Below are 17,727 nucleotides of genomic sequence, written 5' to 3'. Positions count from 1 at the left end.
CTCTATATGCAGTAGTATTCTCATGCGTGAAAACAAAATATGGGCCAACTGCACCCTTAAAAAGTTGAACACCTATTCTCGGTACTTATGCGCAGCTATGTACCCCTACAAAAAAAACACGAAGAGGGGTGTGGCCGTTGATCATTATTCTGCCCCACACTAGAACACTGCCTCCACTTAAGTGTCCATTTCTCTGATGTTGGAGGGACTGTACTGCATTCCTCGTTATCTCAAAATGAAATAACATCTAGAATCTGTTTGTAGGCTGAAAACAGGGCTCAGAAAACAACTCTACCCCATTTGTCAGGGCTCTAAGTCACATGTTCGTGGCACCAGTTTTGATGAGCTCTGCCATGGTTTGGGGTTAATGGGATACAAACTACTGGCTTCCTTGTATGTTTTCACCTGTGGCTGCAGCATCTTCAAGAGACAGTTGGTGACAGGATATTGTTGGATTCGATTTTGCTGTTAGAGCTAGATAGTGTTGATGTAGCCCTTGGGCAATCTTGGCCGGCTCTTCTTGTAATGGTTCCTGACTCCTGAAACTGCTTCCATAGTACAGTCGGTCCTCGTATAACACGTGTTTACATTACACGAATTCGATCATACACGATTTATAAATAGGGGAACGTTATCTTATATAACACGAAGCGAATTCGCTTATGCACGATTCGCCTTTGTGTTTACATATGGGTAGAAGTAACCCCAGAGAAACGTACCAACTGTGTGGTACTACACTTAAGGTGGTAGAAAATGAAAAAGACCTAGGAGTAATTGTGCAGTCAGATATGAAGTTTTCTGAGCAGTGCAGACAGGCTGCTAGGGCGGGTCATGGGGTTTTGTCAATGATATATAGGAATTTTGCTAGCAGGGAAAAGGAGGTGATTGTCCCTCTGTATAAGGCAATGGTCAGGCCATGCCTTGAGTACTGCGTACAGGTCTGGAGGCCTCATTTTAGGAAGGATGTAGATTTGCTTGAGCGTGTACAGAGAAGAGCAACACGATTGGTGAGGGGAATGAAGGGATTCTCTTACCAAGAGAGGCTTAAGTTCTGCAAATTGCAGTGGCTGGAGACTAGGCACCTGTGCGGTGATCTGATTGAGGTCTATAAGGCCTTGAATGGGTTGAGCACGCTGAATTCTGATGGGATCCTTCCACTTGTTCAGATTACCAACCTACGGGGACATAAGTTCAAATTAAGAAAGGACAGATGTAGAATAGATGTGCGGAAATTTGCCTTTAGCCAGCGGGTGGTTAATTGCTGGAACAAGCTTCCATCTGTCGTTGTGGAGGTTGATAGGTTAAATAGATTTAAGGAGGAACTGGACAGGCATTTGGAGGGAATGGTGTGATTTTTTTTTTTTTTGGCTGATGCTGCATAAGCTTCTACACTTGCTTTCTTGCATCATGTGCCACTATTACTACTACTACTACTACAAGAAATGGCAGTCGAACGCGGAATCACCCCAACCAAACGCAACACGATAGGAATGAAGAGAAGATTCTGAAAATGTATTTATGTGTTTTATATCAGTGAAGGGGAAACACATTTCACCATAATAACGTAAAAACCAACACAATTCCAGCTATCGATATAATCGCAAATGCAATTAGATGGAGTTTACTACCAGTTTATAACAGATTCCACTAGCAGAAACGAAACTGGAAATTGTTTTTATTGTTTTATGGTAGTAACCACCAGAAATGTGCTTTAGTAAAATGTGAGGTGTTAATAGTGTATCTCGGCCTTTACGGTGTTGTTTATTCAGTTGCTATACGCGTGCAGCTTTGTTTATGTGTATTAAGCGTGCCTCCTCGTTTTGTAATTGCGCTTTATTCCCTAAAAACTAGTAAAATACTTAAAAGGTGTGAAAAGGAAGCGTCCTGGCGAAGATACTGCAGATTTAGAGAGAGAGAGAGAGAGAGAGAGAAAAAAAAAAAGCAATATCGATAAAGAGGCGGACTGGGTCAAAAATTCTTACCCGGGAAAATTTATAGTGGCTTCATACTACGGTTTATGGCCAAAATCACACCGGCCTCCAGCCCATCGGGATTTCCCGGGTAAGGCTTATGGCCAGTCCGCCTCTGTCGATAGAGAAAAAAATATGAAATTGTGAAACGTTTTGAGCGAAATGAAAGACCATGTGATATTGCACGTGCTACAGACCTAAATGAGGCAACGCCGAGAATTACAAAGAATGCAGAGAAAATAAAAACAACTTTCATAGCAGGAACAACTCAAAGTGTAATTAAAATCCATTAGATTAATTAAGAAACAAAGAATTGGAAGAGATGGAACGGCTGTCATCTGTTTGGATAGAAAATCAAACAAAAAACAAGTTTGCTTACGATAGAAGCAAAAGCATTAACAATATTTTATTACGTAATAAAATACGTATTTTATTACGACTATTTTATTTAATATAATAATTTTTTTACGAATAAAATACGTATTTTATTCGTAAAAAATACTTTTTTAGTATTAAAAAATACTAAAAATACTTTATTATAATATAATAAATAATAAAAAATATTTATTATATTATAATAAAAAATATATTATATTTTTTATTACGTATTTTAATCGTTATAAAATACGTATTTTATAACGATTAAAATTACCCGATTATTTATTGTGTTTGGTAATGTTTTGGTTCCAAATGTGTGTTCAATCTTGGGTGGTCGGCACCTAACCCCACTTTTCCCATAGGGCCTGTTGTTTATATTGCGCGATTTTGCATTGCACGAGGGTTTCTAGGAACACAACTATCGTGCTATACGAGGACAGACTGTACCCAGACATCATTGCATGACACATTAAACCAACATGCCACCTCTGCCTGTGACTGCCTGGCTTCAAGTTGTCCAACAGCCCACAATCTCAATCTGTGTCATGTAACAATGGTAGAATTATTACAAAGATATTGGCATTATGTGTAATTATATTTGTAATTGCATAAAAAGTGAAGTAAATTCATTACAGTAGATTCAAATGATATTGTATATACTTCAAGTAAAGTGAATTTTTGATTGAATTTTGGGTGAAAACTGGAAAGAAAAAGAAATGTCTGTAGGAGACCATGGAACATATCCAGAAACTCATGGACCAGATGGATTAAGTAGGGTATTATAATCATGGACTTTAAAAAAACCACAACCGCTACTGAAAAGCATATGAAATCTGCTATTCCAGATGGGCACCATTCCTAATGGTTCAAACAGTTCTGATTTCAAATAACATATGCAGTCTCATAACTTTTCAAATATCCCTTGTATATTTAAAAATATGGTACTGTTGTAATTGGTTAATAAAGATGGATTAAAACCATTAGATCTATTATTTTATATTATATATAGTATTTATTTTATGGTATTTTAATAATGAATTTTATTTTGTAGCCTCTTTTTGCATTTTTACCCTTCGTCAGATTTCTGTGTGTTCTGCATATTCTTAATGTTATTTCCTCAGGCAACATATTTAAGATGTTACTACAAGGAATGGTACAAAAGTAATGCCTCTTATTTTTTTTCCCTCAGAAAATTTAATTCCTGCAACTATGCCTTTTACATCAATTAATCCTCAATCATTAATAAACAGTTATTTTTTCAAAGTCACCATTTTCTGTGCACTTCCACCATCTCTGAGTCAGATGCTGTATTCCAATCCTATAAAAGTCCTTACTCTTTCTCCAGAGGGTTTTGCGAACACTGTGCTTGAGCTGGTCGTTGTCTGCAAAATGAGTTCCATGGAGTGCACCCTTCGTGGTGATAATTGGAAGGTACAAGATCTGGGCTATGATAGGAGTGAGGGTTCACTGTTCTTGTCTGTTTTCACTGACATTACTGGCTAGTCAACAATGTCACTTTCCCCACTCTTAGAGAAAGTGTCTCACTGCCTGACCTGCATCCACAGGGCTACAGGTGGACAACAGGGAGTCCTACCAGGCCTCCATCGTGTGCAGATTTGTGTGGGGTTGTGTGTGTTGTCATGGAGTAGAACCTCTTTAAGAATTTTTGTCCGGTCGAACTCTGCGGATGTAGGCTTTCAACTTCTTCAATATTTCCTCATATCGATCTGAGTCGATTGTGGTGCCATATTCCGACAAGTCCACAAGCAAGACCCCATCTTTGTCTCAAAACACTGTCACCATGACTTTACCGACAGAAGACTGTCTTTTGAACTTCTTGCGTGGTGAATTTTGCTGGTGCCATTCCATCGACTGTCTCTTTGTTTCATGGTCATAATGGTGGACCCAGGTTTCATCACCTGTGACTATGCATGAAAAAAAAAAACCTCTCCTTCACTCTCGTAGCACTAGAGAAGTTCCGTACGTGAGCACTTATTTGTGCTCATTTGTCAGCATTTTTAGGACCCACCAGGCACAAACTTTGTTGTAACTTAGTTCCTTTATTATGGTTATCGCAGCAGGTTTCCCTATACTTGCTGCATCGTACAATTTGCATGTTGTGATGTGGCAGTCCTCTTTGATCAGTGTGTTGATCCGGCTCTTGTCTGTTTTCGCTGACATTACTGGCTAGTCAACAATGTTACTTTCCCCACTCTTAGAGAAAGTGTCTCACTGACCTGCATCCACGTGGCTACAGATGGGCAACGGGGAGTCCCACCAGGCCCAATGAGGAACAACTTAACATGACACTACACAACACTAACATACATTTTACACTTTTTGAAACCTCTGGCCCTTACAGAGTACTGTAACACACAGAGTACACAACACGGAGATGGGGGAACTCCTTGGGGCCATTAGACAATGAACACTTTCTATATTAAAGTGTCTTACCCAATGTCTAACTATTCACATCTTTAGCATTGTCACCATAAACAATTTTGAGATGCATATGAATTTCGATAGGCATTATTTCTTCCTTGGTAAGAAATTCAATCACCCCTCTTTGCTTGATATGTATATCTGTAACATTTCACCATTTTGAACTTTCCATGTGCTGCATTCACAAGACTGATCACAGCGGCACTCAGCATGGTGTGTACCACTCAGTGACACGTGAAATGATCTGCAGTGCCACATTTAGTGTGAAATTATGAGGCATTACTTTCATACCAGTCCTTGTACGAGTAGTGCTGTAGTTGTATTATTGTAAAATTATAAGTCAGTCGTCAGTAGGACAAGCTAGAAAGTTGGATGGTCCTGTCCTATTTATCTACTCCTTGTCTGCCAGCTAAGATTGAACTGAAAAGAAAAATCCTTTTCAGTCTTAGTTCTAGTGCTGTACTGATCATGCCCATCTACTCATCAGTATTTAAAAAATAAACTACTTATTTTAATAATTATAAAAACCTAAAAATATTTGACAACAGATTTTCATTTGCAAAGTTTCATTAAAATATTAATTTTTAGAGTGGAAAGATTATTATAAATAACTATACCCTGATGATATATTTCTCAGCTTATCTTTGATTGTTTTATTTTCACAGATATGAGGAAATGGTGGATATTATTAAACAAATAAAAAACCACAAGAAAATTAAAGATATGAGTAAACTTTTGACAGGTAAAGTTTTGAAAAATTTTTTAAACCTCTAATTTAGAATTTTTGTTGGGACTAATTTGCAAACTATAATCCCATATTTTCTTCTTCTGCATATAGCTCCGTAAAAATGTTGCCGTTTCAGACTTCACCCTATCCCTAACTTTTACCTCTATAAATCATAAATTTTATATGTTTGTTCCACTTAATGGAACAAACATATCTACAAAGAAAATCTGGCTCTCACAACTAACACAGTAGTTACAGCGACAGTTCTCCTGAACTATATATATATATACAAAAATTTATTAAATTCAATAGATATAGCTTAAAATGGAGGTCACTAACCACAACCTACAAAGGACCCTATCAGTCTCTATATATAGTAAAGTAAAAAAAAATCCAAATCATAATAATTCCATATTTACACAATACAAAATCTAAAATACCAAAATACAGAAAAATACAAAATTTTAAGTTATTATTGAATTAGGCTTACACCAAAAGACACATCATCATGGGGCTAGTGCCTTTCAATATATGCCATCAATAACAACATAAGCTATCTGTTTCTGCTAGTTATATGCCAGCCTAACCATATTATGATATACTAAATATAGTATAAATAATACCATAATAGCGTTAATTCTGCCCAGGCATGATAGGAGTATATGATGATAGCTTTGTCGATCAATTCAGCCCTGGAGAGATTGTGCAAGGCTCAAGGGGTACAATTTTTCTCAGCCTGGTCTGTGCTTGTTAACAGGAGAGACTGCTTCTACAGGGATGGGATACACTTAAAAAGAAAGGGTGCAAAAATAATTACTGATGCTATCGAGGCAGTGTTAAGTGAAGCAGAGCACCGCTACCTTGGGGGTATACACGGACTAATAGATTGCCAGTAGCCGCTAGCACAGGTGAAAGTGATTCTTGCACTGCTTCTATTGGCATGAACAGCAGCCTGGAAAACAAGATGCAGGGGATTTCAGAGACTGCTAGGAGTCAGTGCGGTACAAGGAAACACATGGGTAGTGTTAGGGTAGCTAAGAATAGGAACAGGTGCATATATACTTGCGTGTACACCAGTGCTAGGAGTATAGTTAATAAATTTGATGAATTTGAAGTGTTGGTCAAAACATCAAAGGCAGATATTTTTGGGATATCAGAGACGTAGTGTCACACAGATATAAGGAATGCAGAACTGGAATTTGGGGAGTACAATGTGTACAGGAAGGTTAGATAGGATAGGAAGGGAGGAGGGGTTATGCTATTAGATAAGAAACACATAAAATCCAAGAAAGTGCAGCCAGTCGACATTGCTGGACAGTGCAGTGTCGAGTCAGTTTGGTGTGACATAAGCACTGGGAAATCAAAATTGAGAGTAGGAGTGTGTTATAGGCCTAATGACTCTGATGAATATAATAAAAAACTGTACAGGGAAATAGAGTGGGCCAGTAAACCAGAGAGTCTTCTAATGAGGGATTTCAATTTCCCGGATATTTACTGGAATTTGTGGGTTGGTCATTCACACACTAGCAAGGCTTTTGTGGATTTATTGGATCATTGTTTTTTATATCAGCATGTTGGGGAAGCAACTAGAGGGTTGCTTGATCTGATTATCAGTAGTGATTCTTCATGCATTAAGAATCTGCAGATACAGGAACCACTAGGTGGCAGTGATCACAGTATGCTGAAGTGGGATTTACTCAAAGAGGTAACTATCATCAAGGGTAAAGGGAAGGGTTTTTGCTTTCGTAAAGGCGACTACGGAGGTCTGAGACAGTATTTAAATTCTATATGGTGAGGCCTCCGTAGCCGTGTGGTCAGGAGCGGGAGTGCAGTAGCACACGCTCTTTGAGTAGACCGGGGTTCAAGCCCCTGACTGCTGAATACGGTCGATCTGCCAACCCGCACTGGACCAGCATTTCAGATTATGGTCCATTTCCCTCAGCATGAATTGTTGAGGCGGCTTCCATCCTGCAGTGGGTTGATAATGGCTGCACTTTACCTTTTTTATGGTGGGACCAACTGATGATGTTACCAACAGCAAATTCAAAATGGGAAGCATACAAAGAATTAATCTTGGAAGCTACTAGGTTTTACATACCAACTAAGAAATATTGTTCAAGGTTTAGGCCTAAATGGATGTCAGATGAACTAATGAGACATGTGACAGAGAAGAAAAATACATGGGATACATATAAATTAATGGGTGGCATGTAAGTATACAATAGATATAAGCTGGTCTGTAACCAAGTCACAAAGGAGGTTAGGCAGGCAAAGGCAGATTATGAGAAATCTTTGGCAAAGGATACAAAGAAAAACAGCAAAGAGTTCTTTACGTATGTAAACTCTAGAAGGAAGGGGATGAATCAGATTGGTTCACTGGATATCGATGGTTCAATTGTTGATGATCCTGCTCAAGTGGCTAACAAAATAAATGAATATTTTGCATCTACATTCACACATGAGGAGTTATTCAGAGAGGGGAATGCCAGAGGTGAAATAAACTCTGGAAGTGAGCTAGATGATTTTGTAATAACCGAGAGGAAAGTGGAAGAGAATTTGTTGAAGATAAACATAAGAAAGGCACCTGGGGTGGATGGGATCTATCCAGTTATATTAAAGGAAGCAGCAAAGGAAGTAAGCAAACCCTTAGCCATAATCATGAGAGCTTCCTTGGATTCGGAGGACGTACCCTTGGACTGGAGATGTGCATATGTGACTCCAATTCACAAAGGAGGATCAAAGGGCGACACATGTAATTATAGACCTGTTAATTTAACTTCTGTTCCAGGGAAGGAGGCAGTGATTAAAGAAGCACTGCAGGATCATCTAGACAAGACTTCAGTTATAGCTCGGACACAGCATGGGTTTGTTAAGGGGAAGTCTTGTCTGACCAATTTGATTGGATACTATGAAGCAGTCACAAAAGAACTGGATGCAGGGAATAACTTTGATATCATATATTTGGATCTTAGAAAGGCTTTTGATATTGTTGCACATGGAAGACTGCTGCACAAATTAGAGCAGTGTGGCATTGGAGGCAAATTGCTGCTATGGATAAAGGAGTGGTTGAGGGGGAGAAGACAGAAAGTGGTAATCAATGGATACTGCTCATCGTGGACTAATGTTATTAGTGGAGTTCCTCAGGGTTCAATGTTGGGTTCATTATTGTTTTCTGTATTTATAAATAATATTGATGATGGTATATCAAGCTTAATGTCCAAGTTTGCAGACAATACAAAAATTGGCAGGGTTGTTAAGGACACTACTGATGCTATGCTGCTGCAACAGGATCTGTAAAGGTTGAGCAGATGGGCTGAGAGGTGGCATATGAAGTTTAACATTGACAAATGTAAAGTACTACATGTGGGAAACAGCAACCCCAGAGCAACGTATCAACTCTGTGGTACTACACTGACAGTGGTAGAGAATGAAAAGGACCTGGGGATAATTGTGCAGGCAGATATGAAGTTTTCTGAGCAGTGCAGACAGTCTGCAAGAGTAGCTCTTGGTGTCTTGTCAATGATATGCAGGGATAAGGCGGTGATTATCCCCTTGTATAAGGCAATGGTTTGGTTTGGTCTGTATCGAGGTTTAATGGCGCATGATCTACGTGGGTCATAATGTGCCAATAAGACCAGGCCACACCTTGAGTACTTGTATACAGGTCTGGAGGCCTCATTTTAAGAAGGATGTAGAGCTGTTAGAACGAGTACAAAGAAGGACAACAAGATTAGTGAATGGAACAAAGGGTTGGTCTTACGAAGAAAGGCTTAAGTTTTGGAAATTACAGTGTCTGGAGACTAAGCACCGGTGAGGTGTATAAAGCCTTGAATGGTTTGAGCATGCTTAATGCCGATGGGATTCTTCCTCTTGCTCAGAATAATCACCTGAGAGGGCATAAATTCAAATTGAGGAAAGACAGGTGTAGAATAGATGTGTGGAAATTTGCCTTTAGCCAGCGGGTAGTTGGTTGGTGGAACAGAGTTCCATCCCTTGTTGTGGAAGTTGATAGCGTAAATAAATTTAAGGCTCAGCTGGACAGGTATTTCGAACGAATATGGAGGGGTGAAATGGGAGTGGTTTTTTTTTTTTTTTTTTTTTTTTCTGGCTGATGCTGCATAAGCTTGCTTTCTTGCATCATATGCCTCTACTAATGCTAATGCTAATATACACATGCCATTCTGAAAAAGTTAGCTCTGTTATTGTGCGATATTCTAGATCACTTGTAAGAGAAGCAACACAAGGATGGTTGCTGAATTGAAGGAGTTAGCTGCATTTCCAGCAGGCCTTGGTTAGGCGCCTCCGTAGCCAGGTGAGAAGCAGCAGCAGCGTGTAGCACACGCTTCTTGATTAGACCAGGGTTCGAGCCTGTCACCACCAAATATTGAGGATGCAGAAAGGTCAGGGAATGACCACCGCAAATCCCGGAGCAATATGGCCTTACTTTCTAATGCTCCTAAAAACCAAATAACAAACAAACAAAACAGGCCTTGGTCAGCTGTAGTCATTGGACATTTCAATTAACAAATCTTTTACAGAAGTTGTGACCAATCTGTATTGCACGTGCCACTTGTGGCACACACATTTCTTGTTATTCGCACGCTTCCCAACATTGGTAAAAATATATGTATATAATATAAAAAAAAATTATACAGCAGCTTTGAAAAATAAGAAATGAAGCTAAATGCACACTGTTAAAATTCCACTTTTATTGCCTGAGATTGTGACTCAGGTTCATCCAGTGAGAACCTACAATTCATATTTGCCTCCTTTGAGCATTGATTTAGCTTAGATTAGATCAGATTAGAGGTCTGTTGAAAGGACTGGGAATGTTGTGATAAACATGTAAGCAGCAAACCTTAGACCAAAAAATTTACTTTTGTAATAACAAACTTTCAACAATAAAATGGGTGCATTTTTAAATTTGTACACCAGTGTATATAACCCTAAGAACTATCCTGGTTAGGTAAATAGGGATATAGTGAGCTCCTCATGGCATTGATTCTATAAAAACAGTTATTCATTAACCTGTATTAAATTTATTTTATAAATGCAAAATTATTTTTATTATTATTACGAACACCACGTATGAAACTGCTTTGCAATAGTCAGAAAAAAACATTTAGTGGTGCCAGGCATGGATTAGTTAAGAGGAAGAGGGTTATTGATTCTGGTAGCATGTGACACATTTTCAGTGTATGTGGCACGCCGCTTTAGTATCTGTATATGAGTACTATACCCAATGTAAAATTATGGCATTTAGTGAAACACAAGATACTTATCATGTCTTGCAAGAAATGTGGGATCAGCAGTGACTAATGGCCTTGAAAATGATGCAGTCTTTGGAGAAAGTGGATGTTTAGACCATAATATCAGTAATGGCAGGTGTGACAGTAGTGCTAATTTTCATGATCAGCATTATATGATGAGTAAAAGCTTTATTTTTACATTGACATTTTGTTTTGTAAGCACTACTGAAATTGTTTCAAGTGTGAAATATTTTTCCCCAAAATTTACTTTCTAAAACTTGGGAGTGTCTTATCATCTAGAAAATACTGTATTTACTCTATACTTCTGAAATACCTTTCTCTTCTGCTCTAGCTTCTCTTAACATCCAATCTTAATATCCAACAGATTGGTCAGATAAGATCATCCCTTGACAAATCCATGCTGTGACTAGTATAATTGCATCCCTATCTAGATAGTATCGCATTATTTCTTTAACCAGAGACTCCATTATTTTTACTGGAACAGAAGTTAAGCTAAAAGGTCTGTAATTACACCTGTCTGCATCCTTTGCAATAAAAAAAAAAAAAAAAAAAAAAAAAAAAAAAAAAAGAAGCTTGTGCTCAGCTCAGTACCAGTATTGAAAAGTGATTCTGCACGGTCCAACCTGTGAAATCACCTTCCAATGTACTGAGAGCAAATTGCTTTCATTTTTTTTTTTTTTTTTTTTTTCCTTCCTTCTGAACGATCCAAAGCATATGGAATTCCTTAAAAAAACTGTCTGGCGCTTAGTGTTGATAATGTACGTATTATGGTAGGCATAAAAATTTGAAGAGAAAAGGTATTAAAGGAGGAGATTGAGCACTTGGTGATAATGGGCTACCCTTGTCATTTTAATTAATTGTGCTGAAAAGGGATCTACATGCCTCTCTGTGAAAGTGAATAAATACTTGGTGTAAATTTATTACCATCTACAAAGAAGTTCTAAAAAAGAAAAGATAAATATAAACAATTTCAATTGATGCATGCCACTGAAGTAAAAAATATTTTGAGGTACATTTGTAACTAGACAGGTACAGCAGTGGCAGCTGTTGACACATCTGTTTAAACTTTAAAGAGATTAGAAGTTATGAGAAAGCAATATTGAGCACCTTTCAATTTGGATACTCTGATCACTCCCCTCACTAGTGATCACTATTGATTTAGTAATCACAAGTGAGTAGAAAAAGAACTTCCGAGAAAACATTTGGTAAAAGAAGCCCTAAAGCGGCAAAGCAAAAATGTTATGCCAATGTTTAAAAAAGAATGGACATAGCTTTTTGAACCAACTTACTTCACATCCATGTACTGATGTCATTACTCCTAGATATACTGAAGAATGTTGTTTGCAAATTGAATTTGTAGATAACATTCTTCACTTCCATTTTGGAAATTGATTACCATAACAGACTAAACCAGAGGGATGATTTAGGCTTAGTCATAGGTATTTCTACTGCCAAGGGCATGGAGAGTAAAACAAGAGATTTTCCTTTGTGTGGAAGTACTTTATGGCTGCATGTGACTACGTGGTACACTTGCAGCCATGTAATCACAAAATAACATTTTTATAAATGCTGAGGTAACACATTCATTCATAATTTGGCAGTGCATCATTTTCAAATTTGAAATTTTTTGTGGACAAGTTTCCAGTACTTCTTGATGTCATTAAAGATAAAGAAATATATGAAGCAATAGGTGTTTTGCAGTCATTTTCAGTTTCACTGTGAGAACCTACCAGACACTTATGAATGAAGAAAGAATTGATGTACAGTGGTCCTTGGTTGGGGAACTGAAAAGTGCACAGTGAAACTTGAAATATAAAAAATTATCCAAATACATGCTTTGCATTTTAACAATTCCTCTTAGCAGTGCTGAGCAAGAGAATATTTATCCAGAATATAAAAATAAAAACTGAATTTAGATCTTCTTTTTCCAGTGAAGCTTTGGAAATGCTCCTGATTAGCCAAATTTAGGCAAATATTAACTCTAGCCTACCCATATGCGATTGTTAAAGTTTTTTCTGAATTATTATATCGTCTAATTCAGTGTGATGAGTTTATTTTACAAATTTTTCATTACTGTATTCTTGTATGATGCCTTTCATATTGATTTAGAGGGGTGTTAATACAGATCTAATAACATTACAAGTAGGCCATTAGTGTGATATATACATGGCATTCACTAAGTAAACATTTCATTTCACACCAAGAACATTCAGAAAGAGCAAATGCATGAGGCTTTCCCAAACAACTGAAAGTCTAGCATGAAATACTTTACATAAATACTTAAGCATACTATTTTAATATGTCATTTGCCTTTTGGTCTAAAAATGGAATTCCAAAGCAGAATTCTTTGTAAAACGTTAGTATTTTCTAGTTTGGTGCTTAGAATTCTATTGGAGGAAGAGTATTAATTAATTAAATCACACTTAAGAAATACATGCAATATAGCCTATTTTAATCAAAACAAAGTGGTTATTTTTATATATATACATACATACAAAAAAAAAAAAAAAAAAAAGAGTAAGAATGATATTTTTATATATATTTTCCAGGATTTGAGAATGTAATTCGAGCATTTGTGAAGGCTCGTCCTGTAATAGACAAAGAGGAAGGAGGAGTTACACCCAAATTCTATGTTCGCTGTTTGGTAGAGTTGGAAGACTTTGTAAATTATGTGAGTAAAATATTTATGAATGCTAAAACAAGCAGTTGATGTTAATTTTTCTGTACTTACAAGTATGGTGTGGTCAATGGGAAAGCATTGCTTATTCGAGGTAGTGCAATAATAGGCAACTCGTGAAGGCATTCACAATATGAGATGTAACAAAAACAATGCCATTTCACATACTTTGATGATTTACTACAAACTAAAATGACGCTTTTGCACTAACTTGTTCATCTAATAATAATGTATAATTCATATATTTTTATTCAAGTTAAAATGCATAAACTAGTATTGGAAATTCATAATGAAAAATATAAGAATATACAGAACATAATCTATGACAACTAAGATTTCTGCCCAGTATCCTTCATAAGTTAAAACTTTATCACATCTTTAAAATAACAAATTGCTGCTCCTGCATGTATAGCATTGTGTTTTTTTTTTTTTTTTTTTTTTTTTACAATTCATTGTGATGCTAATTCAGAACATTGCCCAAGAATATATCTGTAGAAATATCTTCATTTTCTGCAGAAACCAAAAAACTTCTAGAAAAACTGAACATCTTTAAGATAAAGAGTGGAATTTGTAAGGAAGAGATCATTAATTAGCCTGACTGCTTTATTTTGGACTTTAATAGAGATTTTAATAGAGAATAGAATTTTTGGATCACCCCAGAGGTGGGAGCAGATATTCTATAATAGAGCTAGTAGCTGAAAGAGAGCTTAGTTTTTTTCAACGAAGAGTGAGCAGCATCTGTGATATGCTTATACCATGTAAGGTTAGAAGTCTGGCTTATCCCCAACAAAGTATGTGTTCTAGGAATCAGATAATCAAAGGTAGTATGGAAGTAACTGGGTGGGGGGGAGTAATCAGACCAAACTAGGTTTTAAAAAGATTAAAGTTAATAAGTTTTCTTCTCCACACTGAAGAATGAGTATTGAAGAAAGTAATGGGGATATTTAAGAAGTTATAGCTGTTATTATTGTTGAACAGGGTTGTCTAACTGGAAAGTGAAATGTAGTGCATTGTCATCAGGAAGAGTTATGGATAGGATTTTCCAGTCAGTGGGAGATCATTAATGTATAGGAAGAGAAAGAAAATACAGTAAAATCTCGTTAATAAAAACTCAGTTTATACCGATTACTCATTTATATTAAGCATATCCCCTTCGAAAGGACATTTTGTATGTTTAATACAAATCTTGGCACAGTTGTCTGATTATTGCCTCTGGTTCCCTGCTTCCCGAAGGATGGCACTGACTTGTTAGAATTTACTTTTGTTTAAATAAAACCTTTTATGGTATCTACAATATAATATCGGTGTTTAGATACACCATAGATAACTCTTAATAAACTACAAAGTAGTTGTTGTAGGCATCATTTGCTGTTTCTCATATTGTGCTCTGCCTTCACGACGAGTTGCCATGATATTGCACTACTTCGAATAAGTAACTCTTCACTAATAGAGAAGACTATTGTTACTTATTCTCAGTTGAGTACCACCACCCAGACAGCACTGTTTCACGGCTATTGGCCGATCATCAGTGGGTGGGCAGGTACCCTGGTAATGCAGACATGACGACCCAGTTGTGAAGTTAATCACACAATATGAGAGATGCCAAGAGGTGTAGATGTCAATATTTAAAATAAATAAATGCACAAGGCATAATACTTTAAGAGTTTGGTATCTATATAATATCGGTGTTTAGATACACCATAGATAACTCTTAATAAACTACAAAGTAGTTGTTGTAGGCATCATTTGCTGTTTCTCATATTGTGCTCTGCCTTCACGACGAGTTGCCATGATATTGCACTACTTCGAATAAGTAACTCTTCACTAATAGAGAAGACTATTGTTACTTATTCTCAGTTGAGTACCACCACCCAGACAGCACTGTTTCACGGCTATTGGCCGATCATCAGTGGGTGGGCAGGTACCCTGGTAATGCAGACATGACGACCCAGTTGTGAAGTTAATCACACAGTATGAGAGATGCCAAGAGGTGTAGATGTCAATATTTAAAATAAATAAATGCACAAGGCATAATACTTTAAGAGTTTGGTATCTATATAATATCGGTGTTTAGATACACCATAGATAACTCTTAATAAACTACAAAGTAGTTGTTGTAGGCATCATTTGCTGTTTCTCATATTGTGCTCTGCCTTCACGACGAGTTGCCATGATATTGCACTACTTCGAATAAGTAACTCTTCACTAATAGGGTCGCAACTGGGTCGTCATGTCTGCATTACCAGGGTACCTGCCCACCCACTGATGATCGGCCAATAGCCGTGAAACAGTGCTGTCTGGGTGGTGGTACTCAACTGAGAATAAGTAACAATAGTCTTCTCTATTAGTGAAGAGTTACTTATTCGAAGTAGTGCAATATCATGGCAACTCGTCGTGAAGGCAGAGCACAATATGAGAAACAGCAAATGATGCCTACAACAACTACTTTGTAGTTTATTAAGAGTTATCTATGGTGTATCTAAACACCGATATTATATAGATACCAAACTCTTAAAGTATTATGCCTTGTGCATTTATTTATTTTAAATATTGACATCTACACCTCTTGGCATCTCTCATATTGTGTGATTAACTTCACAACTGGGTCGTCATGTCTGCATTACCAGGGTACCTGCCCACCCACTGATGATCGGCCAATAGCCGTGAAACAGTGCTGTCTGGGTGGTGGTACTCAACTGAGAATAAGTAACAATAGTCTTCTCTATTAGTGAAGAGTTACTTATTCGAAGTAGTGCAATATCATGGCAACTCGTCGTGAAGGCAGAGCACAATATGAGAAACAGCAAATGATGCCTACAACAACTACTTTGTAGTTTATTAAGAGTTATCTATGGTGTATCTAAACACCGATATTATATAGATACCAAACTCTTAAAGTATTATGCCTTGTGCATTTATTTATTTTAAATATTGACATCTACACCTCTTGGCATCTCTCATATTGTGTGATTAACTTCACAACTGGGTCGTCATGTCTGCATTACCAGGGTACCTGCCCACCCACTGATGATCGGCCAATAGCCGTGAAACAGTGCTGTCTGGGTGGTGGTACTCAACTGAGAATAAGTAACAATAGTCTTCTCTATTAGTGAAGAGTTACTTATTCGAAGTAGTGCAATATCATGGCAACTCGTCGTGAAGGCAGAGCACAATATGAGAAACAGCAAATGATGCCTACAACAACTACTTTGTAGTTTATTAAGAGTTATCTATGGTGTATCTAAACACCGATATTATATAGATACCAAACTCTTAAAGTATTATGCCTTGTGCATTTATTTATTTTAAATATAGGTATCTACAATGTAAGTGCACTCTGAAAAACATCACGAAGGATGAGCTTTTAAATTAACAAAAGAATAAAAACAGATTTTCTAAGTTATGGCAACAAAACGTAAACGGACGGAATTAAGCCTGGAAATTAAACAGAAAATTATACAAGAAGTTGATAGGTTGGAGTTAATCAAAATGGATGTTGCAAAGGAATACAACATCCCTTTACCTACTTTATCTGCAATACTGAAAAACCAAATAGTAATGGTAATGAATGATCATTCAATGAATATAAAATAGATTTCTGACTAAGTTGGTATATCTAAAGCATATAGTACAGTATACTCTTAAACTCAAAGTTAGAGTCGAAAAACACTTCTAGTTATAGAAGTGTTTTTCATCTCCTTTACTTTTACTTAATAAAGTTTACTGCTTTTTCATTAAAAATAAATTATATACGAGTGAGTATAAACAAAACTACAAAAAGCCTGATTGATATGTTGTTTCGCCATTCAAAGATTTTAATTAAAATTAAAAAAAACAAGTGTTTATAACTACAGAACTGTGTTATACACTGCCATACCATTAACATACAGGCACCACCTGTGTTGATAGTTATTCACATCCTACCCAAGAACCACATGTCAGACACAAGTATAAATTTACTCATAAGCCTCTAAGGAGACAGTAGTATGATTGGGAATGCAAGATGCCACAGTCAACAGTTATCAGACTTCCATTGCAGAATGATAATAGGGTAGCACATAAAAGCAGTTGGTCTCTACATGGTATTTCAACTGCACTGAAAATTGTTAGGTCAATGATTGTCGATGCAGTCATTAACTAGTGATCAATAATTTCAGCAAATGGTACTGGACTGGTGCTGAAACCATCATGAAATGACTTGTTAAACCTCCAAAACTGCTAGAACATGACAAGAGGAGCCATACAAAGAATTGTTCACTAGGA

General features: G+C 36.9%; 1 protein-coding gene across 1 annotated transcript in view; it reads left to right on the top strand.

The window, feature by feature from the left end:
• The window catches only part of eIF3c (eukaryotic translation initiation factor 3 subunit c), a 210,768-nt gene that overhangs the window by 24,917 nt on the left and 168,124 nt on the right, over positions 1-17,727 (top strand). The window contains exons 4-5 of the mRNA XM_090369631.1: positions 5,456-5,532; positions 13,337-13,458. Of these exons, the coding sequence (XP_090225757.1) occupies positions 5,456-5,532; positions 13,337-13,458 (199 nt within the window). The remainder of the gene's footprint in view (positions 1-5,455; positions 5,533-13,336; positions 13,459-17,727) is intronic.

The sequence above is a fragment of the Mastigoproctus giganteus genome, chromosome 3 (genome assembly GCF_048544385.1).
Source record: "Mastigoproctus giganteus isolate SK-2022 chromosome 3, ASM4854438v1, whole genome shotgun sequence".
Taxonomy (NCBI): domain Eukaryota; kingdom Metazoa; phylum Arthropoda; class Arachnida; order Uropygi; family Thelyphonidae; genus Mastigoproctus; species Mastigoproctus giganteus.
This window is presented reverse-complemented; position numbering and strand designations above follow the sequence as displayed.